Source organism: Mytilus edulis, chromosome 9, assembly GCF_963676685.1.
Source record: "Mytilus edulis chromosome 9, xbMytEdul2.2, whole genome shotgun sequence".
Classification (NCBI taxonomy): Eukaryota; Metazoa; Mollusca; class Bivalvia; order Mytilida; family Mytilidae; genus Mytilus; species Mytilus edulis.
In genome coordinates this window covers 25,656,883-25,684,757 of record NC_092352.1, presented here as the reverse complement: position 1 = coordinate 25,684,757, position 27,875 = coordinate 25,656,883, and the positions used below count along the sequence as shown (strand labels likewise).

Genomic DNA, 27,875 nt, shown 5'->3' with positions numbered 1-27,875 from the left:
CAACGTAAATTATGAATATGAATAATTAATAGAATTACACAACAATAAATTATTATCCTAATGATATGATATGCTTATATAATATTTATTTCAAATTGATAACTACTTTATGAGAAATCTATAATGAAATCTACATTATGATTTTGAAAATGTCAGCTTATATGACATATAATTGATTGCACATCAGATGATACTCACTAGCTTTTAACTAATTAAACAATTTCTGCCAAAGTTTTGTGTTTAAAATGTGACAGTCAGATTGAAAGTGTTAATAAAGTATATATTTTATATTTCAAAGATTTGTAAATATTACAATTAAAAGCTGTGTTTTTGTTGATTTATACATAAGGTGGTAAATGACAATCACATTTTCAGAAAGAAGCTCTTCAAAGCTAAAATTCAAAATATGAATGTCACTTGCTTTTATTTCCTTTAAATTTAAAAAAAGCATTTGATTCTATAACAAAGCAGGTAGTTAAAAAAGGCTATGAAGTTACATACCATTGGTGTTATCTTTAACTGTATCTTTTCTAAATCTCCTTGTTCAAAGAACTCATTAGCTATCAATTCTGCAACCTAAATATAAAGAAAAAACAGAATGAAAGTTATAAGCAGGTCTTTTTTGTCTTATGTCTTAAATTAAAATATATATTAATCTATTAACCAGTACCGTAACAGCAATTAATATCTAGTGAATGTTATAGATTAGACATTTGTAGAGAAAATTAGAGTTCATGTATACCATCATAGTTTCCTTGAGGTTTGATCTGGATGGGTATTTGCTGCTTCTGTGTCATAAAAGCAGCATTTAGAAGAAAGTTCAAATACTGTTCTGCTAACAGTCAGTATAGTATGTATTGTTATAAGTGGCTTTATTCTAGCACTTCAATTCACAATAATGGCATAGACGTCAGTTTACAAATAATTTGGCTTAAAAGGGTGGCTTTGTGAGCATCTTTAACTTGCAATGAGGTAAGGACATTTGGTCAGTGTTGAAAGCCTAACTGTGACTTTGAGACCAAAAACAGCAATTAAAATGCAGTTCCTTGATTTTTTAGAGTTTTTGCTGTTTATATACTGATATTGTGTCATGGATGGATACCCCACATTCTTTCTTTTCTTAGAGGTATAGGCAATTTGTTTTTACATGTCTTTCTGCAGACTGTAAACATGTGAGTGAGCTAAAGCTATATAAACATGTTATTGTGCTAAGAATGCTTGTAATATTTGCTGCTTTACATTAAAAAGACTTCAATCAATCGTCAATCAATCGATCAGGTTTTCCAATAACATATTTGATCAACATGCTAGATATTTAATGAATGAAACTTGTATATTAATACAATATTGTACACCTGTGTCAAATATAGCATGCCTACTACATCAAATTGTAATCAACAAAATGTTATTCCCATCCTACACCTGCATTGTTATTTATCAATTATTATCATTAATCTGTCTTATCACAAATACAGCTGATTCTACTTTCATTTCAACAGGAAGTGAATAATACACCTGATAATTAATTAGGAATACAATCTACACAACAGCAGGTGGTACTTTCCTTAATCCTAGAAACCTGCACTTTATAGAATATTAATTATAAATTGTATATAATTGATATATAAAGCTTATGCAGTAAATCTATGCTTATTCAACTGGCAGATTATAGGAATTTGATCTACTCCAATTGATTTCTTATCCATATGAAGATTATACATTTGGTAGAATGAAAGGAGTGCCAGTATATGTATTGGAAGGGCCATATTTGATCCCAAGTTTTGAGTCCATTGTTTCAAGATAAAAAGAGTTTCAAGTTGAAGAATAGTTTGTAAGAAAGCGAAATATAATTATTTTTGACGAGCCTTACATTCCTCAGAGTTACATTCTTATCGAGGGTTGACATTAACACCCCACACAGAACAACATCAGAGAATTATGTGAAAGTTGACATACATGTAATTATCTGAATTTCAACCACATTGGCAAGCATTTCAATGGAAATAAGCATGTTTATCAGATTTTGAGGAAAAATCAAAAGATGAGCTATTGATTTTGTGACTCGTGAAATGAATCCTGATTCATTAGTTTTCAACAACAAAAAAGACATATTTCCTGTCTAGTCATTGTTTTAGTTATGATTTATTTTGATAATGGTCAATAAATCTTCAATCGAATTCTATCAAGAAAAACGTGTCTTTTGGGGTTTGAGTTTAAGTCTTTGTTCTCCCTCTATTAGGGAACACATACCATAGTAAACAGACTAATATATTACTACTGACCTTTCTCTGTACTTCCCATGGTTTTGTGATAGCTGACACATCTGATGCTGTCATCATCATTGACCTACGTTAATCATACAATTCATTATTCATTTATATTTTCTCTCAAAATATATTGGTGACAACAAACTGAGGGTATAACAAAAGCATGAAAACCAATATAAAAGTCAATATCCTGAAATCTTCCTACTTTTTCTAAAGGACTAATTTGTTTCAATGGCAATTCAAAGGATTGAGTAAATTGGTCTCAGCTAGACAATTTGAAAGATTAGCCAAATAACATAACGATTGTTTAGGGCAATGTAAAGACCAGTCTGAGTAAATCTCTGACTAAGACAATGTAAAAGACATACTCTGTTCTATTGTTGCTAACTTCTATGTCATTTGGTCTCTGGTGGAGAGTTGTTTCATTGGCAATTATATCATATCTTCTTATCTCTTTATATTATCTGAGTATACCTAAATCTAAATTGACTTTAAACTGGAGTAAATCTTTTATATATTCAGCACTAACCTGAGTAAACCTCTATCACTTTCTTTGCTCCAATCTGCTTGTTTATCTTCCACCAAGTGGAAAAACTCTCCTCTGAATCTAAAAGAAACCAATTAAATTTGTTAAATCATATGAAATTTATATATCCTTTGATAAACAAAAGATTTTCCTTAGTTTTGTCTTCTTTAACTTTTAAATGATGCTAAGTCAAAGATGACCTTTGATAAATTTGGCTAATCTTTTTAGGTTATTTTTGATTATTTAGCCCCACTGGAATTCAGGTATTCATACATCCTTGTTTTCAAAATTTGGGTTGAGCATTCCTAATGAAGTAAAATCTAGAAATGATCTGAAAGGAATTTATGACCTTGGAGAAACAAACCTTAAGTTTTTAAGTACTGTGAAACATTTATCTCATATGCAGTAAATTTTGGTACATTGTGTATTACCAAAACTAGACCTTAGAGGCAGTTATGAAGCATGAAAAATGGGTAAATCAAGACCACAGAAAGTAACTCTAGAATCTACAGCAATAATGTTGTAAAATAAGACATTTAAAGTTAAACTCTTGACACAAATTTGGTACAATATTGTTGAAAATTTAAATTCTTCATTAAACTTTTTGTCATTTGTCTAAGATTTCATTAAGGTATATAATAAAGTTTTTTGTTGTAAAAAAGATTACTTTCATTGCATTACAAGGAAGAGCTGTACTGTACACATATATATTTCAAAAGTTGCCACTATCATTTGGTGATTTGATGGTTTCAAAGCAAGTAAAATTGCATATTTTTTAATCATCCACCATAAATATCATAATGTCTGTTTTTATTATATTAAACAATAATTATTCATAAATATAAATTTTTTCTAATTTTGGGTATCCAATTTAGAGACAATAATTTAAGTTTGTTTATGCCATATGTACAGTCAATTAGGGATTTAGACATATGCGTTGCATTTAGCATCTTACAGTAAGATGAGAAATTTACAATTCACTTCTAACTTTTTTCAACTATAAAATAAACAGATAGCAAACCAGAAAATGTGTTGATGGTTTTATAATAAACATTTTAAGTATGGAACAATCAAAACAAAGAACTGTTACTTTAATTACTTCGTGAAATAAACATTACTCACTTAAAATACAGCGCTAAGTCTGTGGCCAAGATGGCACTCTCTAATAACTGTATAACCCGTTCATATTCGTCTGGTTTCAAACTACTAAGAATATCATTTCCCTGGAAAAATATGTCAATACGGGTAATCATGAAAAAAAGGTTTAAAAACTATCATTAAGTGTAAATATATATATATCAAATGAGATGTGGAGTATGTTAGATAGCAAACAAAAAATAACTCAAAAGACATCTAGAGGGGTACCTACAAACAATCTTTAACATTAGACAGTTTTTTTTTACAATCTGTTCAAGTCTTATCTGAGTCTATAAAAGTTGTTAATATATTTAACAGAAACAACCCAAGACCTACCATTGAAACCCAATTCTCTGAATAAACAAAAACACAACTAGCAATGAGGTAGAATCTGACTTGGAACAGACAAATGGAAATAATATTTTATTCCTGCCAAGTTTGGTTACTGGACTTATGGTTTTAGAAAAGTTGATGAAAATGTGAAAGATTGACTGTATCTGCCTCCTGAACAAACAAATTTAAATATAGTACATACAAATGTATATATATATTAATATTTTTGGGGGTATTTATTTCTGAAAAAATTGAGTTATCTACCCTTATCATAATTGTCACACTTAGTATTAAGGTAAGCAAGCAACAATTAATTAATGTCAACTAAATTATCTCCAGATGGGAAATAATGACCATAATAAACATCTCGCAATAATTTGCTCCAGAATATTTTCAGTTGTATGAAAACTGACATCAGCTCTTGAAAAATATCTGTTACATCAGACTGTACCCCAATGTTCTTAAAGTCATTAGTTAAAATCGTTATAACAATCTGTTATTAAGGACAACAATTAGTGTCGTCACAGAAATGGTTCCATTACATGATTAAAATTTGTTTTCACTGTTTCCTGAAAAAATGTATTCCTTTGAGAGTAATTATTGCACAAAAAACAACTTAACGAATGTAAATTAACTTAAATAAGTGATACTTGAGATGACATTGACCTCGGTTCTATCAATATTTCATGACAATAATATCATGCTCGCTGTAACTTAGCTCCATTTCAATTTCATTTGTGACATATAAATTCAATTATATGGAATCATAAAAGATATTTGACAGGGAAAAAAATAAAATAAATTGGTTTTCAAATGATACAGGAGAGTCAAAACTAATTCTGTAAATTCAGCAATTATTGTAAGGTATTTTATAATATTTTTATACGACCGCAAAATTTTTCGTCGTATATTGCTATCACGTTGGCGTCGTCGTCTGCTTCGTCGTCGTCCGAATACTTTTAGTTTTCGCACTCTAACTTTAGTAAAAGTGAATGGAAATCTATGAAATTTTAACACAAGGTTTATGACCACAAAAGGAAGGTTGGTATTGATTTTGGGAGTTTTGGTCCCAACATTTTAGGAATTAGGGGCCAAAAAGGGCCCAAATAAGCATTTTCTTGGTTTTCGCACTATAACTTTAGTTTAAGTTAATAGAAATCTATGAAATTTTGACACAAGGTTTATGACCACAAAAGAACGGTTGGGATTGATTTTGGGAGTTTTGGTTTCAACAGTTTAGGAATTAAGGGCCAAAAAAGGGCCCAAATAAGCATTATTCTTGGTTTTCGCACAATAACTTTAGTTTAAGTAAATAGAAATCAATGAAATTTAAACACAATGTTAATGACTACAAAAGGAAGGTTGGTATTGATTTTGGGAGTTTAGGTCCCAACAGTTTAGGAATTAGGGGCCAAAAAGGGACCCAAATAAGCATTTTTCTTGGTTTTCGCACCATAACGTTAGTATAAGTAAATAGAAATCTATGAAATTTAAACACAAGGTTTATGACCATAAAAGGAAGGTTGGTATTGATTTTGGGAGTTTTGGTCCCAACAGAATAAGGGGACAAAGGGTCCAAAATTAAACTTTGTTTGATTTCATCAAAATTGAATAATTGGGGTTCTTTGATATGCCGAATCTAACTGTCATGACTGTGTATGTAGATTCTTAACTTTTGGTCCCGTTTTCAAATTGGTCTACATTAAGGTCCAAAGGGTCCAAAATTAAACTTAGTTTGATTTTGACAAAAAATGAATCAGTTAGGTTCTTTGATATGCTGAATCTAAAAATGTACTTAGATTCTTGATTATTGGCCCAGTTTTCAAGTTGGTCCAAATCGGGGTCCAAAATTAAACTTTTTTTGTTTGATTTCATCAAAAATTGAATAAATGGGGTTCTTTGATATACCAAATCTAACTGTGTATGTAGATTCTTCATTTTTGGTCCTGTTTTCAAATTGGTCTACACTAAAGTCCAAAGGGTCCAAAATTAAACTTAGTCTGATTTTAACAAAAATTGAAATCTTGGGGTTCTTTGATATGCTGAATCCAAAAATGTACTTAGATTTTTTATTATGGGCCCAGTTTTCAAGTTGGTCCAAATCAGGATCTAAAATTATTATATTAAGTATTGTGCAATAGCAAGTCTTTTCAATTGCACAGTATTGCGTAATGGCAAGAAATATCTAATTGCACAATATTGTGAAATAGCAAATTTTTTTTTAATTAGAGTTATCTTTCTTTGTCCAGAATAGTAAGCAAGAAATATCTAATTGCAAAATATTGTGCAATAGCAAGATTTTTTTTTAATTGGAGTTATCTTTCTTTGTCCAGAATCAACTTAAATCTTTGTTATATACAATATACAATGTATATTCACTTTTTACTACCAACTGATAAAGTAAAATAATCTTTACCATTCAGTGATAACAAGCAGTTTTTTTACATCTTAATATTTTATGATGTATTTAAATGAGTAGTTATTGTTGCAAACTCCATTAGAAGTTTTAATTAAGATTAGTTTTGGAATAAGGGAAAGGGGGATGTGATTAAAAAAATTGGGTTCAATTTTTCTCATTTGAAATTTCATAAATAAAAAAGAAAATTTCTTCAAACATTTTTTTGAGAGGATTAATATTCAACAGCATAGTGAATTGCTCTAAGAGAAAACAAAAATTTTAAGTTCATTAGAACACATTCATTCTGTGTCAGAAACCTATGCTGTGTCAACTATTTAATCACAATCCAAATTTAGAGCTGAATCCAGCTTGAATGTTGTGTCCATACTTGCCCAAACCGTTCAGGGTTCAACCTCTGCGGTCGTATAAAGCTACGCCCTGCGGAGCATCTGGTTTTAAATATGTATGAACATTTAATGCATGTTATTAATAAATACAGGTGTAAACTTTCACAAGGATTCTAGAAAGTAGACTTGAGTTATTGTAAGACATAATTTAAAAAAAAAAAATGTGTTTTTTAATCAATTTGAGTACCATAACCTTAGAATGACTTATACTAAAATCATCAGAAGAGAGGAAATGTTTTATAAATAGTGACATGTTTATTAAGTTTCAGGTGATAGTTTTAGCAAGAACTTGAGTTATGACAAGACTTCTAAAAAGTGCCTAGGTTTTTAACAATTTATGCACATAACTCTGGAACGCATAATCTTAAACTCATCATAGACTAATAGCTAGTCTTCATAACAAGTGGCACCTAAAAGCCTGAATCTGTGTCCTGTCAAAAATATATCTGGTATTGCTTATCATTTTTTTCTATTTACAGCTTTTTTATAACAATCTAAAACGATTTTTTATGATATGGATACATTTGAATTAGTAAAAAAAAAATGTAATTTAAGGGCAATAACTCTAATACACATTTTCTCACTATAGTTTTTTACTAAAATATCTTTTAAAGGGCAATTACTCATTGCGCAAAAAATTTGGTAAGCATTATCATAGTACTCTCGGGTTTTCATGGGTGTGCCCAAGATAAAAAGTTTATAAATTGAAAAAAAAATAGTTGGCAAAGCTATCCTGTTGTTGAGGAGGAAGATGTATTTATTTTTACTGAATGTGAATTTTATATGTTGAAGATGCAATAAACTGGAAATAATGAAGTATTATATATACTCCCAAATTGTCTATAAAACTCCAATAATATTATATTGCATTGCACTCATAAGAATTCAGTTCTGAAAGAATCATTCAAAACAAATTGAAATTGATATCTGATAATATTGCAAAAGTAATTGGAGACCTTTTCAATTACAAGGGATAAAAGTATAAAACCTAAATCTTCTACCCATAAAAATGTTGCAATCACTCAAAATTTTCAGTATTTCTTTTATTGTATAATCCATTGAATATTCTGGGATAATTTTTTCATCTTAATATTCAATTACAGATTACAGAGAAATAATAGGTTGGAGTTCATCTGTAACGAATTGTGCATATAAAAAATGGAAGCTGACATACTTTGATAAAAATCAAAGTTCTGGTCACACAGAATACACATGTACTGTGATATCATCATTAACATGATTTAGCCATGTGAACTTTTCTAAAGTTTTTTGCTTTTTCAAATAAAATCACTTTAAAAGGTAATTATTTCTGACTAACCTTTGTGCTGAGTATCATAATACACTGATCAAAATGGTGATGTTCTAATGTGGATGTGGAATATAATTCTGCTAATGGTGACATGGACCTGAAATAAAATATTGCTTATTTAAATACTAGCAATATGAACAAGAGGTTAACATGTTACCAGTAAACTCAATTTGCAACCATCAAATCACCAATTGATGCCATTGGAGCTAAAATACAATACAATTATCTCCTAAATCTAAGGCGAAAAAAAACAAAAGACCTTGAAAATAAGGTATTACAAGCCATGCAGAAGAAGTAATTGTATCAGCACAGTAGTAAAACAGGAAAAGTATGTATAGTTCTTGATTGATGAACTTGAAATATGTTGGTGAAACAGAAATCAAATTTTACATGATGGACTCAATGATAGAGATGAAAAACTTCTTTATCATAAACCAAAGGAATAAATCTTGAACTTACTGGTCATACCATTTGCACAACACAATAAGATTGGTGATAAATTGCAGGAAATATATGATAAGCTGAAAAAATTTCTTATCAGCCTCCGATTTAAACCTGGATGGCTGCATGCACCCGATGACTAGTTTGTCTATTGAAATATTGCATGAATCAATAAAATATTACCGGTACAAGTAATTAGTGTGTTAAATTTACATTCTTAGGCATTCATATACTTTAATTTAGTAACTGGATCAGTTTATTTTCAAACTGATCTATGCCAAGATAGATGGTTTATTGTTGCTATTTTTGTGATCTAAAAAAATGCCATCATGTGTTAATGACAAATTTGACACCGGTAATCAATTTGGAATAGCATATCATATCTACCTCTAATATTACATGTACATGTATATCAATATGTCTTGAAATCATAGCACAAAAAGGTGTTGTTTAAGATTTTTATGTTTACACTGTGCATAAAAATACTGAAATCATCTACTGCAGTACTAACTTCTTAGCCATAGAAATTCTGAATAAGAAAAAACTACAGATTCCTAAATGAATGGATGTATTGCTGTTTATCGTCAAGCAGCAATGAAAATGATATTCAGAATGTGGGATGTGAATATGAACCATACTTTGTACTAGACGACATGTTGAGGCAGATTTATAATGTGCTAGTTCAAAAAGTCAGCAGGAAGACCTGTCAGCCTCTCTCTTAGGCCAAGCCCAGTCAACTGACTAGTGTTTGCTGTTTTTACTTAATATTACATGTTTGGCATTTAAGTAGAAAATAACAAAAGTTTAAAGTCTTTAACTTAACATGTATCATACCTGTTTAAAAACTGATTGTTGACCCCTCGGTGATCTAAATCGTGACATAAACAGCCAACCATTAAGGCTAGTCTTTCACAATCTGTCAAAACATTGTCCATTTGTCCTACCTAAAAATAGGATAACAATATCAATACATTTATATTTATCTTTTACAGAATACTAAGAAAAATATTTGTGCATGGTCTAATTATTTATAATTGATTTTTAATACATTGGCTTCAGAATTTGGGCTGATTCATAATTGTATACTGATAGATCCTTGGATCAATAACTAATATAAAAGCATTTCTACTCTTACTGATAATTGTTTTGAGCATAATTATCTCCTTCTAAAGATAATCTATATTAGGTATACAAAGCAATGAAAGCTTATCTCCTGTTGCTGACAATTACTTTTAGCATAAAAAGTGCAGAGAGCACATCACCTTATACTCATATCCAGAGCATACAAACTGGCAATGAAAGCCCATGTCTTCTAGTTGGTTATTTCTCTAGGCATACATAGCATATCTACTGCTTCTACAAATATTCTGACCATATAAAACACTGCTCTGGCTACTTAGTAATAACACTGAGACATTAACATAGCATTCAAAGCATAATTAAGCCAAAGATGATTACTCTATGCTTACAGAACCACTATAAGAATTTTTAATGTTAGTTTCCATGTGACAACAATGGCTTTATGGCGGCAACTATAAATAATTACCCTGAGCATACAAAACATTGTCTGTGCCACATTGAAAGCATGCCTCCAGTTATGATATGTCACATTCCTGTAATTTTTCTTCACACTCAATAACCATCGACATAACGTCTATAAAGAAAAAGAAAAAGATCAGAATAAATGCAATATAAAATTATTATTTAAATACTGTTGATTCCTTTATTTTTGTGGGTATCAATTGTCTTGGATTCAAGAAAACTTGCGGTTTTGCTGATATCTGCATTCAAGCCTATAGAAATTTTGTAATTCTTTGAAAATTTGAATTCGTGGTTCACCCACCCTTCACCTGAACCCATGACACCAAGATAAATTAGTGTTCAACGAATATTAATGAATCCAGATTTTTTATTTACTGATGCTGCAGCAAGTGTTACCATTTACCACACTCTCTTTAAAATCATGGAATATATGGTCAAGTAAAAAATACATGTCAAAATCTTTTCACTCCAGAATCAACCCTTAATCGATATCATGAGACCTCAGGTTGATATTGGTTACTTAATTTGAAACACATTGTGATATGAAAATTTTCTGTTTCTGCGCTTTCTACATCTTTTGAGAGCACGAAAAGGCATTGGAAAAGAAAAAGTTTTACTTGTTTGTTTTTTCTTGACTGCAGATAATCATGTTTATGCTTTCTTGACTAAAGCATGTTCTTAAAAATAAAACACATTCAAGAGATTGAATTATGTGGCGATCTGATGAGACAAGCTCTTTTCAACCTATTATTTTTCTTTTCATGTTGTATTGTTACACTGACCCCAGGTTATGGGAAGGGTTCAGCCTGCACAAAGAAGATTAACCAACCACAATCTTTATTTAACCTGTACCAGACCAGGTATATTGAATAGTAATTGTTTGACATAATTATTTTTTTACTATAAAATGTTATTAGTCTTGATATCAAGCCAAAAAATTTAAACTGTTTTCACATCTTGTTGTCTTATGGGTCTTATATTGCCTACAATACAATTTGGGTTTTGCTCAATGTTGAAGGTCGTATTGTGACCTGTTGTAGTTAATATCCTTCTCCTTTATCTATAGTGGATAGTTTTCTCTTTGGCAATCTTACCTCTTCTACTTATTTTTATATAAATCTTGCACAATAACAAGATTTTGAAAGAAAAACAAAAATAAGGACAGACATATTGATTGATATCATTTTATAAAAAATGTCAAGTTCGGAATTTTATGCGTGAGAAAACTTATGTAGGTTACCTATTTAATGTCTTTAGAAATAAAAATTTACAATCCTAAAGTTAATTTATTCTGAGAATATGGTTTAACCATCACTTAAATAAACTCTTGAAATGGATTTAAATATTAAATCACCATGTTAGGTTGACTATTTAGATGTAACAATATTGAAGCATTTATAAATATGATCGTGAATGAAAAATGGAAATGTTCAGTTATATTTAATCTGTTATGTGGCAACAATGTACTTAATGGGGTTTTTATATTTCAAGTATGGAGAATTCGTAAAGCAGCAAAGTTCAATAACCAATATCTGGTATCTCAAGGTTACTTTTACAATAAACATTTCCGATTACCATAAGCGTACTTAATTTGTTTTTTAGAGTTTTTCAGAAGAATATGAATAAATGCTAGCAGCATTTATCAATATGTTTATAGACACACAATGTTATAAAATTTGTTTACATCTTTATTTCTTTAATACGCAATACTTTTCTAAGTTCTGTCAAATATATAAAAACAGTTTTACAATAAAAAGATCTTGTGAAAATATAACTCAGTAAAAATATTACATGTTATTCAGAATCTTCATAGGGATATAGACTCATACTCCTTGCCACAGTGTTTATATCCCCTGAGCCATTAGGCGAAGAGAATATAGGGCACTGACAGGGAATGAATCCCTACCTCATGTTGAGCTGATACAACAATTATAATTTTACTGAAGTGTCCTAATTTCAACATTACCATTCTGATCTATCTTTTTGTCCATAGGGTATATGGGCTCATATATCATAAATTAAATCAGAATAACTAAACACTAATGATTGATTACTAACCTCATAGTTAATTCTGAATTTGTCCACTAAATTGAGATCTTGGAACATTCTGATACTAGCTTTCAATGTGTCGTCATCGTCAAGATTAAAATCTATGAATGAGTAATCTAATAAACCATATTCCTGAGATGTGAGTATGGGCATTTTCTGGAGAAAAAAAACATATCACTTGAGTATGATGATTTTCGGAAAATTAAATATATTCTGTGAGCTATTAGTACATGAATTTTCTGAAGAGTAATTAACTTTCCTAAGATAGCAGTATGAGGTTTTCTGAAAAATAAACCATACTCAAAGCTGTAATTGTGGGTTTTATTTTTTAAGATAATCTGTTTGCTTTGTCTGTTATTTCAGTTTAGCAATATTGTACAAAATAAGACCTTTACATTTTTGGTTATTTTTGTCTTTGTTTTTCTGTCTGCTTGATGTGTATTCCACATCTTCTTTTTGCCAATTCTATTCAGAAAATTCATACTATTATTATTTTTTTTAAGTATCCACTTAAGGGAACTCTACCAGCACAAAACACAAGAGGCGTTGGTTCAGCAGCTCTTTATTGTTATTTTTGAAAACTCACTCTTAAATTGCAACTTCAGAGCTTTGTAGATTGACACATTAAAGTCCAGCTAAACATATTTAATGCATATTCCGGATGTGAATACTAAATAAAATAGTTTGATCACTCTCATTTTCATCTATCATGTTTTTTAATACTAACCGTTAATCTCTTAGCATCATCTGCTGGTGCTGACGCATGATAGGACAAACACTCCAGTGCCACTTGTTGCTTAGCAACAGCTCTCATTACTTTCTCATACATTTGTGTATTGTCTATACCCATACCACAAAATATTGCAAAGGCCTGAAATCAGAAAAAATACAATATGTAATGCAGATACCAACCATGACCTTAGATTATGTATAAAAATTTGTGGTTTCTTAATATAGGTTACAATACACCATTAGATTTTATGGGCGCAGCCATTTTATGAGCATAACATGGTATTCAGAATTAAGAGTATGGCTAATCCTGATTGGTCGATATGTGCGCCCGTTCTTTTTTATTTTTAGAGACTTTGTGCAGTCTGCTTTATACAAAAGGCAAAATAAAAATTATTCCGTAGCCCTGAAGGCACTGAGATGACTTTTCAACGCTAGGACAAGACACTAATTTTTAAGGGCAAAATTGTTAGGCATGGGAGATAAGTACAAAATACGCTAAGAAAAGCAACGCGAACCTATATTTTTGGGACCAACAAATACTGTCCTAATAACTTTTCTTTGATTCTAGCAAGGTTTCATTAATAAAATCAACTTTCTAAAGTCTGTATCTCGAAAAAGGCTACCATTGTCGCCTATGGGGAAATTAATTGTTTATTTCAATCTATACAGCATCGACATTTCTTTATGATAGTGCTCAAAAAGTGTCAAAAACAGTCATTTTACTTGACATTTGATGTGAAACCGGGTTTTTTGGTGAAAAATGAAATATTGATTATCTAGTTTTTAAGCTATAGTCTGTTTCATATTTGTATTGTGTTTTACCTTAGAAACAAGGGTGGGCTCGACTTTTGACTTACTGTGGAACGAATATGCCATTTTCTGAAGTTCTGTCGATTTGTTCGAAAAGAGCAAGTACATGTCTAGAGTTTGTGAATATAAATCGATTTTTAAACATAACAATCTCGACCCAAGTGCTGTTATCGAAATTACCAAATTCAGCGAAAATGTACGGAAATGATCCCCTTCGAATATTGAAGAGTTCACACGAATAACAAACTAAAAGAATAAGAATAAGCATGCCATTTTATAGTTAACAAACAGTTATCGATGTTAAAACACAAATATTCACATATTCCATATTTTGAAATGCTATAGTCTGTTTCAAAAAAGTACTTTTAGACGAAAATGGTTTCATTTAAAACTTTTGTTCAAAATCCACCGTAGTAGTTACATATTGGATTGGTTTTGGCATCAATATATTCAGTACTTGATGATATATAAAGAACCATTGGAGAAAGTGGGCATTATCTTAAGGCCCTTTTTAGCAGTACCGCATTTACTCAAAAAAACAGATTTTATTTCTTCACATTTTTTGACTGGGGTCACCTACGATAAAAAATTGTGAAAATTCAGAGAGTAATGCCAGAACGTTTTGAAGATGATTTATTTGTGGAATATATATTAGTGCATCTAACGCACTATGAATTGCACGATACAAGAAAGTATTTAATACCGTATAGGTTACAATACACCATTAGATTTTATGGGCGCAGCCATTTTATGAGCATAACATGGTATTCAGAATTAAGAGTATGGCTAATCCTGATTGGTCGATATGTGCGCCCGTTCTTTTTTTATTTTTAGAGACTTTGTGCAGTCTGCTTTATACAAAAGGCAAAATAAAAATTATTCCATAGCCCTGAAGGCACTGAGATGACTTTTCAACGCTAGGACAAGACACGTATTTTTAAGGGCAAAATTGTTAGGCATGGGAGATAAGTACAAAATACGCTAAGAAAAGCAACGCGAACCTATATTTTTGGGACCAACAAATACTGTCCTAATAACTTTTCTTTGATTCTAGCAAGGTTTCATTAATAAAATCAACTTTCTAAAGTCTGTATCTCGAAAAAGGCTACCATTGTCGCCTATGGGGAAATTAATTGTTTATTTCAATCTAAACCCGAAAACTTCAGTTCGCAGATGGTAAAAAGATATATATTTACACACTATTTGAATGCATTTTCCTATTTGACCTTGAACTTCTGTTCCTACCAAGAGTACCGGTAATTGATTTGATTACTCTTTCATAAACATTTCCTTCTGTTTTCTTTGTAAATGAAAACATACTTATTCATTATTATGACAATATATGAACTAACATATGTTTTCTACACAGCCAATCATTAGTCATACCCAAATAAAGATACCAAGGTCAAGGTCAGAGCACACCATTGAGTCATTGACAAATCATTTAATGCCAAAAAAATATCTAAAAAACAGAAAAAAGATATGATTTAAATACACCTATAAAGTTGAAATCTAAAACTTTGAAAGATATGTGGTTCTCTCCTGGCACTCTGGCTTCCTCAACCAATAAATCCTCACCTCCACAATATAGCACAATAGTGTTGACAGTGGCATTAAACACCAATCAATAAATCAAAAACTTTGAGATTAAAACCTATTATGTCATGGTTTCAAGCAGTAGAACTCCATGAAACTTGACTGGAATGCAAAGTAGGAACTCAAAAAAGAATTTAATAAGAAGAAACAAATGGATGTATAGACAAATGGAAAAGATCATTTACCAATACCCCATACTTCTAGGCACAGTATCAAAACAAGCACAAAGTGTTCCCAAGGTTAGATGACTCAAGTACAATATTTTGTTGAAACAGGAACCAAATGAATCTGATGGAATTTCCCGACATTTTAGGATTTTCCATGATGCGTAGGAATATTAGTACTTTCTATTTTATTTGCGTGATGAAAAAGGCCAGAAACATGCTCCTATCAAAGCTTTCTTTATACATAGAAATTTCATGACTAAAGATATTGGAAATTAAAAATGATATCGGAAGTCATATTGAAACAAGATTGCTCCCTCTAGCCCACCTCTTCTGAATCTTATTAAAATCTTCAATGAACCTGAATTGACTAGAGAGTACAAATTTAATTTAATCCCTTGAACATGATCTAATAAAGTACCCCATAACACTATAGTTGATCTTCTTAAAGAAAATGAAGATGACATTCTGAAAGCTTTCACAAGCAATTGGACAAACACAGCACTGTAGACCAGATTTAAACATGAAACAGACAAATCACCTGTAGATGCAACACAGAAAACCCATTTAAAATCAGATAGCATGTTATTATAGTAGGAAGAACAGAAAATTAGTAAACAATAGTCTAAAAATCAATCAATCTTTGTGTACCAAGAAACGTGTTGGAAATCTTTTTGTACACAGTAAACTTAGATCTTTACCGTAAAGAAAATTCTATTGAAAACATCATAGTATTATTTCAGGTTCTTATTTCACAGAATGCTCATACAAACATACATAAAGAGTATGGCTACATCACTAAAAAACAAGTTTTCATTTATTTGAAAGGCTATGCAGTTTTACTTTTTGGCTTCAAATAAAATTAAGAAGAATGGTTGAAAATTGAAAATATTTGTCAAGAAGAACATATTGTATTTGCTTTAATATCAAGTCTACTGAGAGGTTCAACCTTAAGTTTCGTCATGTGAGTGTTATGGAGAACACAACTAGTTTGTTTAATTCTTCCTATCCATAGCTAACTCAGAACTGTCTAGCAACAACTGGATGTTTGAAATTTTTATCTGGACATTGTATGTGGACATTTTTATGAAAAAGTAGAGGTTTTGATTTAAAAACAGGAAGAAGAGTTTAGGGCTTAAAAATTAGGAGATTAAAATGGACTCTGGCAAGAAGAATCAAAAGTATTTTAAATCATTTATAAGCTTTTTCCATCAAAGATAAAAGCCAACCTTTAAAACTTAGGACCTATAACACAGGCAGATCCAACCATTAAAACTTAGGACCTATAACACAGGCAGATCCAACCATTTCAATAGGGGGTTTCAAGCCATAAGTCCCCATTCAAAAGCATTGATCTCAATAAAATAAGGCGGGGGGGGGGGGGGGGGGGGTTCCTAACCTCAAAACCCCTAGCTGGATCCACCACTGTTTAAGCAGTGAGAGAAAAATAAGTTATAATTGAACAATTGAACATCCTGATACCATTAAGGTTACTCAATGAGATCCTCAAATCTAACTTCCAGAATCAATATGGCTGAATGCTGTTTAATCTGATCATCCAAGGTTTATATCAATAATCACAGTTGATAAGTCCTTAATTGGGCTAAAGATCAAATGGCTTATATATGTAACGGAAATTATAGACGATGTCAAAAGAGATATGAACGATGGCTATGATTTTACCGTATTTAGGTATTCTGCAACTGATTTAACGAGAATCATGATGGTAAATTAACTGTAATGATTTAATAAGCTTCTTTTCTTGCAGTGACTGCCTTTATTCAAATAGGACAGAATGCAATATAAATTTTTTATTTCCCACTATTAGATGATTCTGTTTGTAGCTTTATTTGGTGTATCTAATTACTAATCCTACCATAGCTCAAAACTAAATTATAATCATCCAGGAGAAGTCCATTTACAGCAAAAACAGAAGGAAAATTAAAAAATTTAAGTAAAGAAATATGCCTTAGTTTACATTTTTCTCAGTTTCAAGAATCAACAACAATAAAAAGTTATGAAGAAAGCTGAGAAAGAAAGGTTTTTGTCATATCTAAAATTATACTGGTAGTTCCTTTCTTTTGTAAGGGGTTGCATTTCCATTGAGATATGACTCATTAGAGAGGAAATGCCTAACGAAACAGTGATTTGTTTAAAATGTCAGTTTTGTTTATAATTAGTTTGATTTTAACACCAAAACATATGCTTTGCCATAAAAAACTAGAAGAGTAATGAAACAATTTTGTGAAGGACCTGATGATGCATGATACTACAATGTTAGCTGTATGACATTTTGCATTATAGAAATCTTCACATAATATGCAAAAATGTCAAAGAAAATGAAACAATTCAATTAGGCCAACTAAAAGTAATTAGTAGATTTTCATCCAAATTTTTGAAAAACATGGGGCGGGTGGGAGGATTTTATTTTTTAAATTTTATTTCATATGAAACCCTTGTCAGAAGTTCTTCATACCGCGGGGTATATGCTAGTGGAAAACAAGCTTGTATAATGTATATACATGTTGTATAAGGAATCTGACACTATTTTTTAAACTCTTAAATAAAAATCCCTGATTGGCAACCACTGTTATACATGTAATTGCCGCTTTAGAAACCTATTTATAGTATACATCAGAGGGAAGAGAAATGCTCTCTTCAGTTGGACTAGACCTACACCAAATGTATTTTGCTTTCTAATCAATGGTTTGTAGTCCACATAAAATCAATAAAATGTATTGGTACAATTGTATGCAACACAAGTATTATGAGTACAAAATAAAATGTAAACTCAGTGTGGAAAGTAATTATGTGATGTAAAACATGAACTTAACCAAAAAGTAGTTTTTTAATGACTAAATTGAGGGTATTGGGACAGTTACAGAGGGTGTTTGCTGTTTGTCAACAAAAACAACAGCCATGGGTAAATATAAGGGAATTAAGGATGTACTTAGGTGAGGTTTTGGAATTTGTGTCAAATGTTCGGACTCCTTGGAGTTTTTCCATACAATACAAGGTAAAATGTTTTGCCCCATAACACCCATTTATTTTTTCATATAAGACTTAAGAGCTCATGAAAGGTCATTTACCAAAATTTTAGATGATTCTTGATTTTCTTTCTTTTATTTTGAGACCCATATGATACCAATGCAAATATAAGGTAAAAGTCAGAGTCAGCCTTTTCCCGCCATATTTTAAATCTCAAATATCTCGAAAAGGAGGTCCATGACCTATCAATATTTTTAGCTTACTTTTATCCTTAATTGATGCTCTACAAGCTTATAGTATCAATTTTAATTTCTTAATTTCTTAATTTTTACCTAACCTCACCTAAGTACATCCTTAAAATGCGTGTTTGTCGACTTTTTTTTCTCAATATACGGTCATAAATCAAACGAATTCGTGCTTGTGTCAATTTCTTTTATCCAGTCATGTTTTTTGTACCAATTTGTTCTACGATTCTTGCGCTTTGGATATCATTTACAGTCCAAATTTCCTGACACAAAGTCATCGTATAAATAAAGAAAAAACACGGTTTTCGATTCACTTGCGACTACCGCAATTTGCGTTAAATGGCAAGGCGTTTTACTCGTTACTCGAATATGTCATGCCCTTCTCGTTATCAATCTCTATTCTCGGTAGATGTTGTCATAATAGAGCAGCAGAATATGTCGACTCAATTATATCGTTATTAGATTACTCGGAGAAATACAAAAACGAAATTTGAAACAGGAAGTGTTGAATGAAACGAAATCATCGATGGTTCCCGGTAACGGACATGATAAAATCCGGAAATCGTATTTTGTTAAATAAAAAAAATCGGGGCGGGACGATTTCAGAGGGGCGGGCGGGGATGAAAATCTAGCAATTAATTTTAATTGGCCTTAATGGAATAAAATACTGGGACAATATGATCAACTAAACATCATCACAAAACTCCTTAACAATGAGAGATCTATGGGATAATTCAGACTCAGTGGTATTATATAATGTAGATGCGAAATATAAACAGTTATAGACCATTGCTCCAGCAAATATCACTTATTCAGACAAATTCTTCTGAAGTGAATGGATTGAAAGGAGAATGAGGACATTTAGGGAATTAAAAGTATGTCACTCTGTTGTAATATAATGAAGAAACAGAAAAGATAAAATTGAGAATGGAAATGGGGAATATGTCAAAGCGACAACAACCTTACCATAGAGCAGATAACCTATGGGTCTTCATTGAAGTGTATACATCAAAATTTGCATAAATATCTTTCTAATCCCCTTTATCCAGCACAATGTGTAATGTGTGCATACATGAATCTCAAAAATCCATCCTAAGTTGTAATTCACACAAAAGATCAAAGCATTATATTTTTTCTTCATCAATTTGAGACAGGAAATGCATTAGCAGAGTTGCAGCAAATAAAAGCATTATAATAATACAATCATTTTACTAGTGGGAGTACCCAGCACATTATAAAAGATTATAAAGGTTACAAAGTTTTGATGTATGATTCAATGCATTGGGAAACTGAATTTTCATCACTGATTATAGAAAGAAGTAGATTCACAGAGAGTTTACAATTACTCGGAAAAATGGAAACTCAAATAATTGTACCATTCATAAAAAAAATATTTAAATATAACATCAGTTATTTTTTCATTCCATCCAAGTAAATCAAATTATTTTTTCCTTGTTTCAAAATTTTTTTTGGATGGTTTGGGTTTTTTTTTTTTTTAAATCCATCAAAAACTTTGACAAAGAAAACTTTGATAGAGACAATGGGCCTTAAACGATGTTATTAAGAAAGTGAAAAGCTGACCAATTTATAGTTATATTGATATTTATCAGTATTTTGACAAGTCACCAACATATATCAGATGATAGTACAGAGATACATTGAAAACCAATTTATACTCTAATCACAATAATAGTAACATCACAACTCAGGTGACAAATTAATCTGAACAGAAGTTACAATGCAGAAAATAATGAACCATACACATCACCATTTTTTCCATCCTTTCATCAAAGATTACTGGCACACATGAATTTAATATCATGATAGAAACTCAACTATATTTCCTCAAAACTAGAGGCTCTAAAGAGCCTGTGTCGCTCACCTTAGTATATGTGAATATTAAACAAAGGAAGCAGATGGATTCATGACAAAATTGTGTTTTGGTGATGGTGATGTGTTTGTACATCTTACTTTACTGAACATTCTTGCTGCTTACAATTATCTCTAAAACTACTGGGCCAAATTTAATCAAACTTGGTCACAATCATCATTGGGGTATCTAGTTTAAAAAATGTGTTCGGTGACCCGGCCAACCAACCAAGATGGCCGCCATGGCTAAAAATAGAACATAGGGGTAAAATGCAGTTTTTGGCTTATAACTCAAAAACCAAAGCATTTAGAGCAAATCTGACATGAGGTAAAATTGTTTATCAGGTTAAGATCTATCTGCCCTGAAATTTTCAGATGAATCGGACAACCCGTTGTTGGGTTGCTGCCCCTGAATTGGTAATTTTTATGGAAATTTTGCTGTTTTTGGTTATTATCTTGAATATTATTATAGATAGAGATAAACTGTAAACAGAAATAATGTTCAGCAAAGTAAGATCTACAAATAAGTCAACATGACTGAAATGATGAGTTGACCCCTTAAGGAGTTATTGCCCTTTATAGTCAATTTTTAACCCTTTTTCATAAAATTTGTAAATTTTTACTAACATTTTCCACTGAAACTACTTTGCCAAGATCATTTTAGCCATGGCGGCCATCTTGGTTGGTTGGCCGGGTCACCGAACACATTTTTTAAACTAGATACCCCAATGATGATTGTGACCAAGTTTGATTAAATTTGGCCCAGTAGTTTTAGAGGAGAAGATTTTTGTAAAAGTTAACGACGACGACGGACGACGACGAACGCAGGACGACGATGGACAACCCCGGACGTCGGACGCAAAGTGATGGGAAAAGCTCACTTGGCCCTTCGGGCCAGGTGAGCTAAAAATACTGACAATTGTCATCGATTCGTATCATCTTTAAATGATTTTTAATGAGATTACTAACAACTCCATTTTTTAGGAAGTAATTACCTCAAAGAGATTCTGATCATTTTTGTTGAATGATGACCCGTCCAGTTTGTTGATGAGTTGTGCCACACCAATGACACGACCCTGAGCATTTTTAATTGGCATACAAAGTATTGATTTGGTTTTGTACTTAGTTTCTTCGTCAACCTGGAAAAAAAACATGAAAGACAACTATAATATTACTTGTTAAAATTACTATTTCTGTTTGATCTTTTAATGAATTGGTTATTTGATAAATATTTTTAAGTGCTGGATTTTTCTACGAAGCTTCTTTCAACCTACAGAAATCATAAAAGCAAGAAAAATCTGTAATTTTGCTTGTTTTTTTTTTCTTCAAAAAATTTGCTGAAACTTTAGCTTGAGGTACAACTTACATGAAACAATATTGTTTATCAGGTTTTTATGCAACCACAGTACAGTAGGTTTATATGTAAAATTACTCTAATAATTGAATTCCAAATACAACCGATGAACAAAGTTTTGTGTATTTTGCTTAACAAACACATATTATAAGATGGTCAGGAGCCTGTATTCAGTGGTTGTAATTTGTTGCTGTATATCATATTTGGTTTTTTTCATTGTGTTGTATATGAATCAGGCCATCAGTTTTCTTGTTTAAATTGTTTTACATTTGTCATTTTGGGGCCTTTTATACCAATGCAGTATGGATTTTGCTCATAGTTAAAGGCATTGTTGTAAACTTCTATGTCATTTGGTCTCTGAAGGAGAGTTGTCTCATTGGCAATTTTACATCTTTTTATTTTTACATAAGAAAAGTTTTCATAAAGAAATTCCTTTTCTTGCCATCATTGAAGATGAATCATTAATAATGTAATAAAAGTATAGTTTAGAGGAAAATGATTTTTTTACACTCTTCACTAAATCCAAGTTTATTTCTGAACAGAAAACAACAGATCATTTCTACTGACATTTTCATAGTTCAGATGGTAAACCTATTATTGCTGGAATACAATTGGGTAACATGTACTTTTCTGCAGCCAAACATAAAACTAAAAGACATCAAAAAAGATAAGGAGGATAATTTATATTTCATCACCAGTTCACCACAGACAAAAGTATTCCTTTTATATAGGATATGTACTTTTAATAGAAATCTGATAAATATCAAACAGTATATATTACATTAACCCGAGACAGATCTCTGTGGAGGTGTACTATAAACAGCCTGGACAGATGATGTTGACATTAATCTAGTCAAATTCAATATTATACAGATTTTGCAAAGATTTTTTTTTTCTTTCAATTTCCCATATATGTCTGTTTTATACTATATCCATCTGTCCAGCTAAATGGGATTGTACTTTAGAGACTTATATTCTATTGCATATGTCATAGGATTTTAACCTTGCTATACATGTGCTTAACATTAAATTTAATCATTGTTTCTCTGGAATGAATGCCTGATGTGAAAACTTTTATTTTTGTTCTTAAAAACAAAAAAGTTTGCAAATTAATAAATTTTTAGTTCAATTAACTTTTTCTGCTTAAAAATGGGACAATAAAGCAAATATTTAATTCCATTTTCTCATAAGTTGGTAAATATTTGAAGAATAGCCAAACATATGCTGTGGAAACAATGCATTAAATTTAGATTGTTAAATTACAATTCATTTTTTAAGATACTTGGGAAGAAGCAATTACTGTTACTTGAAAATTCCACCTACATGTAATATAAACAGTAGAAGTTAAATTGAAGGGTCAAAAGGCCATTACTGCAGACACAATGCCACTTTTCCACAGAAGCATCTTCTATTGTTAAATCTATTCAAATATTTGTCTGTTCTATAGTTCCATTGAATAAACACAATAGGAATTGTTCTCTGCTGATTTCTGACAATTTTTTTTATCATTGTTATATTGTTCCTATTGAAATTAACCCGAATAATTCAGTCGTTATATTCTGCTGATCTACGAAGGCTACATTAACTACCTCGTGTGGGAGAAAATCGGACACGGAAAGGGCTTGAATTATTCGAGTTATATTGAAATTAGCATTTCTTCGTTTTTTAGTTTACTTATAGAATACTATTCTGAAGGCCTTTATTTATACATCATCATATTCAAGCTTTAATTTGTCAAACACAAACAAACAAAATTTCAATAGGAAAAATGCTGAAAATTTGATTATAACTTTTAATGTTTGAAACACTGATTACATTGAACAGATTAAAAATGTTATTGGTATAGAATAAAAACAATATCCCATGCAGTTTTGTGAGTTAAAACATGTATTTTCATCATTTAAAAGATTTTTTTTACTCAGGTAAATTAATCAATGAATAGTCCCAGTGAAAAAAACACACAGAGAACAACAAATTTTGAATTTCTTCGACTGAACTAACAATGTTTAAATAGATTGACCAATAGATTGACCAATAGGAGGTACAGAAAAGCCTCATTTATTTCGTAATAAGAGTAATAATTGTTGAAAATTTTACAAGCCAGCAAGGATGATAACAGATTATCAGGAAGTCTTCTACATTTAGAAATATAAAGCTTAGTACAAATAGTTTACACTTCCCCAGATTTTATCCCTATGTCTGGCATTATGTGAAGATTAACTGAGTAATTACAACAATTAAAATAATTTCATCTGACTATATCCTTAAGTCACAGTTAAAAGTGTTTATCTATGCCATAGCAAAAAAATGAATGTCAAAGCATCTTCTTCTTTGACACATATTAGTAAGACCTTTCAGTAATAATGTCGTGCAAGTACAGACCTATACAAGACTCTTAATGTCTGTCATTTTAAACTTCTGTCCAATTTCCTAGATCAGCTAATTAGAACTGTGTTAGATTAAGACAAAAAAAGCTTTAGGATTACATAGACTACCAAGTGAGGACTACTGATGTGTCAGCTGACATTTTATAGGAGACAATTTAATAACAAATGTCTATTGATTGGTCAGTGGTACTAAAATGCTATTAAAACAGGGCAACTATTTATATTTCATTTTTTATAATTGATGCTGACATTTAAAAAGTAGAGTTTTTAATTGGTATTTATTTGGTCATGACATTTTCAGCAAATCTTAATTGAGGAAGACCACGAAGTCAACATTTCCAGCTCTTTCTTAATGACAAGAAATGTCTAGAAAGCGGAAAAATCTCAAACGATACCATGTAATAGTATGTACTAGACCATATTGATAAAAAAAAAAATCAATAGAAATGCTTATACAAAATTAAAATCAACCAGAAATAAATGCTTGTCCTTGAAATTACATCAAAACTCAAAGAGAATATTAAGTTTTTTGTTGGTTTTATTTTGAAAAGCTGTTTTTGAGATTTATAATTCATTGATGTTGTATCTACTGATAAAGTATTTAGTAAGTTGAAATACATTTTAAAGTAATCAAAAATGTTGATAAAAACCATCAATTAAATCATTCTATTTCATTAAACAGAATTTTTATTAATGGATAAAATTATCAATTGAATTGAATCCCATCGTATCCTATTAAGCCCTCATGTTAAAATTCTGCAAGTCACTAAGTGTATGCTAAAAATTGCCTAAATATAAACAGCTATTAAAAATCTCAAAGCTGAACAATTAAGACAACCATTCCATATAAATATTACAATTTTGAACAATATTTTTAATTAACTGCAAATCCTCTTAGATTGGTACTTTGTGTCTTTTGTCTTAAAGTTGAGTGTTTTTGTGCTTTGTGCCGAACTGAAGAGTCCAGCCATTTTCAATTGATTTTTACAGTTTGTTCTATGTTGTGATGTTACACCACTGTCCATGGTTGCAGTAAGGTTGATCCCAAACATGTTGAGCCTAAATATATATTTCCCATCTTATTTTGTTTTCAAGAGCTTGCAGCTGCTACTCAGACTTAGTAAAGTGTCAATATTTAGACAAAATAAAACTACTGTCTTTCTTATTTTGTTTGGACATTCTCATAAATAAAACAGACAGTGATATACACAATGAAAGTTTCTTCTGTAAATTGTCTGGAAATGAACAGATCATCAAACCAAATATACAGTAGAATTCAATTTCATTAATATCACAGTCGCTACTGAAAAAGGCACTTTCTTTTCTTAGAAGCAAATTGTTAAACAAATGTCAAGAGTCAAGTCGTATGATAGACATACAATGAAATAGGATGTTAACTTTATATGGGAAATAAAACTGCTATAACAACTGATACATCTACTCCATGTCATAAATATTGTGTAATAGGGGGAAATATCTGTTTTATTATGTAATGTCAGACAGTAACAACAATAAAGTATACAATGGGAGAAGTTAATATGTAATCATGCTCAATGTTAACTTTATTGACAGGCTTTTTCCTTTATATTTGACTTAACAGCCTTTATCTGTAATACAAGAATAGTTTTTTGCAATCTGTTGAAATGTTTATTGCCAGCACTCTAATTTACTTATACCATTAGCTATGTGAGAGAGAGTTATAGTCAAATGTTTATTTAGTTAACAGTAACAGTTTTAAACATTTTAAACTGAAAAAAAATATAAAACAACGGAATAAACTCCTAGTATGAAACATGAGGGTAAAAATTAAGTTATTTTACTATCTATAAGAAATCACGATTTAGTACAATATATGCAGAAATCTCTCTAAAGAATCTCATAAAAAATTTAGATAAAACAGAACAATTAAGGGCATTACCAAAAATATTTCCAATACAGGCTGCACAGAAAACTTTATGAGAAAAAGCCTGTCATTGAACTTTTTTTCACATTAGCCCTTCCAACCCCATATTTTAAGTGACATTATTCTTGCTATGCATCTATTCATTCATCTATCAAGACAGATGGGCAGACAGGGTGACAGACAGACAGCCATCCATTCATCAATCTTTAAGGAAGAGAGACAGACAGATATTGCTATATCTATTCTGCCACTTTGTTGCATTATGAAATTTGTTTTGCTTGGATCATTGAAATTATTGAAAAGCTTTTTAATCAAAGGAATTAAGAAAAAGCTTTCTATAATTTATATTGCTTTTTACAATGAGAAAATTAAGTTACATTAAGTATCATGCTAAGTATACAAATTATATTCTGTTTCGAATAAGCCAAGTCTTCTTTGACCATAAATAGAATAAAGGCAATTCAATAGCTTTTACAAGCAGTCCTTTTCAAATACAAAATATGAGAGATTAAATTAATAAAAATATCTGAAAAGCCCTTATACACAATGCAACTGAACAGAATCAAGCTAAATTCAAAACATTACAGCATTCCTAAAAGCCATTGACATTTGAATTATTTTTCAGTTTTTATTGTGAAATGACAAAGTATTGGTAAACAAAAAGAGTTGTGCAATGAAATTGATATATAACTTTCATGAGGGGGAGGACAGGGGTAAGGGAGAAAGGAGAAAGGGGGTAGGAGAAAGGAGAGGTAGGCTGGGAGAAAGGAGAAAAAGTTGGGAGAAAAAAATAAAATATGAAAAAATAAAATATCTCTCTTTTTTCCGGTAAATCAAAATAAATAAAATAAGGAGAAGAGGGGTAGGAGAAAGGAGAATAGGGGTGGGAGAAGGGAGAAGGGTACCCCCTGTCCTCCCCCTCTTTCATGGTACAACTCTACATTAAACCAAAGACCAAATTTTAAATGATTCATATGTATCAATGTTTATTAGTTGCAAGTTTATCAATTGTGTCCAAATGGTTTCAGAGGAGAATAATATCAATAAAATTGATGAAAACAACAGATGACAAGTGGGGCAAGACTCAGAGGCAATTTGAAAAAAAGGTGGGGGTGTTGTTATATAGCGATGGGCCCCACAATTGGAGCAACATACATATATGGTTAATGTAAAGACATTGTACAACTCCCACACCCTATAGGTTGCCTTGTTGATGGGACCCCATTTTCAAAATCCTGGATTCCAATCTGAAGCTCACATGCATGATCCAAATGAACATGATGAGAAAAATAGTTGGATATGATAGCAACAATGTGTAACAATGTTAATACATACTTTTGGATCAAATCTTTTATCTTTGTATGCATCTGGTATTTTTAAAGTCTAAAAATAGAAAAAAAAAGATATCATCAAATAAT

General features: G+C 30.9%; 1 protein-coding gene across 4 annotated transcripts in view; it reads right to left on the bottom strand.

Moving 5' to 3' along the window:
• LOC139487897 (dual 3',5'-cyclic-AMP and -GMP phosphodiesterase 11-like) overlaps window positions 1–27,875 on the bottom strand; it is a 93,624-nt gene that overhangs the window by 4,807 nt on the left and 60,942 nt on the right. For all 4 annotated transcript variants that reach the window (XM_071273098.1, XM_071273097.1, XM_071273099.1 and 1 more), the window contains 11 exons: window positions 27,793–27,840; window positions 21,809–21,952; window positions 13,137–13,280; window positions 12,419–12,565; window positions 10,365–10,472; window positions 9,653–9,762; window positions 8,387–8,474; window positions 3,916–4,016; window positions 2,797–2,874; window positions 2,283–2,346; window positions 502–576 (listed from right to left, as the gene is read on the bottom strand). In XM_071273098.1, the coding sequence (XP_071129199.1) occupies window positions 502–576; window positions 2,283–2,346; window positions 2,797–2,874; window positions 3,916–4,016; window positions 8,387–8,474; window positions 9,653–9,762; window positions 10,365–10,472; window positions 12,419–12,565; window positions 13,137–13,280; window positions 21,809–21,952; window positions 27,793–27,840 (1,107 nt within the window). The remainder of the gene's footprint in view (window positions 1–501; window positions 577–2,282; window positions 2,347–2,796; window positions 2,875–3,915; window positions 4,017–8,386; window positions 8,475–9,652; window positions 9,763–10,364; window positions 10,473–12,418; window positions 12,566–13,136; window positions 13,281–21,808; window positions 21,953–27,792; window positions 27,841–27,875) is intronic.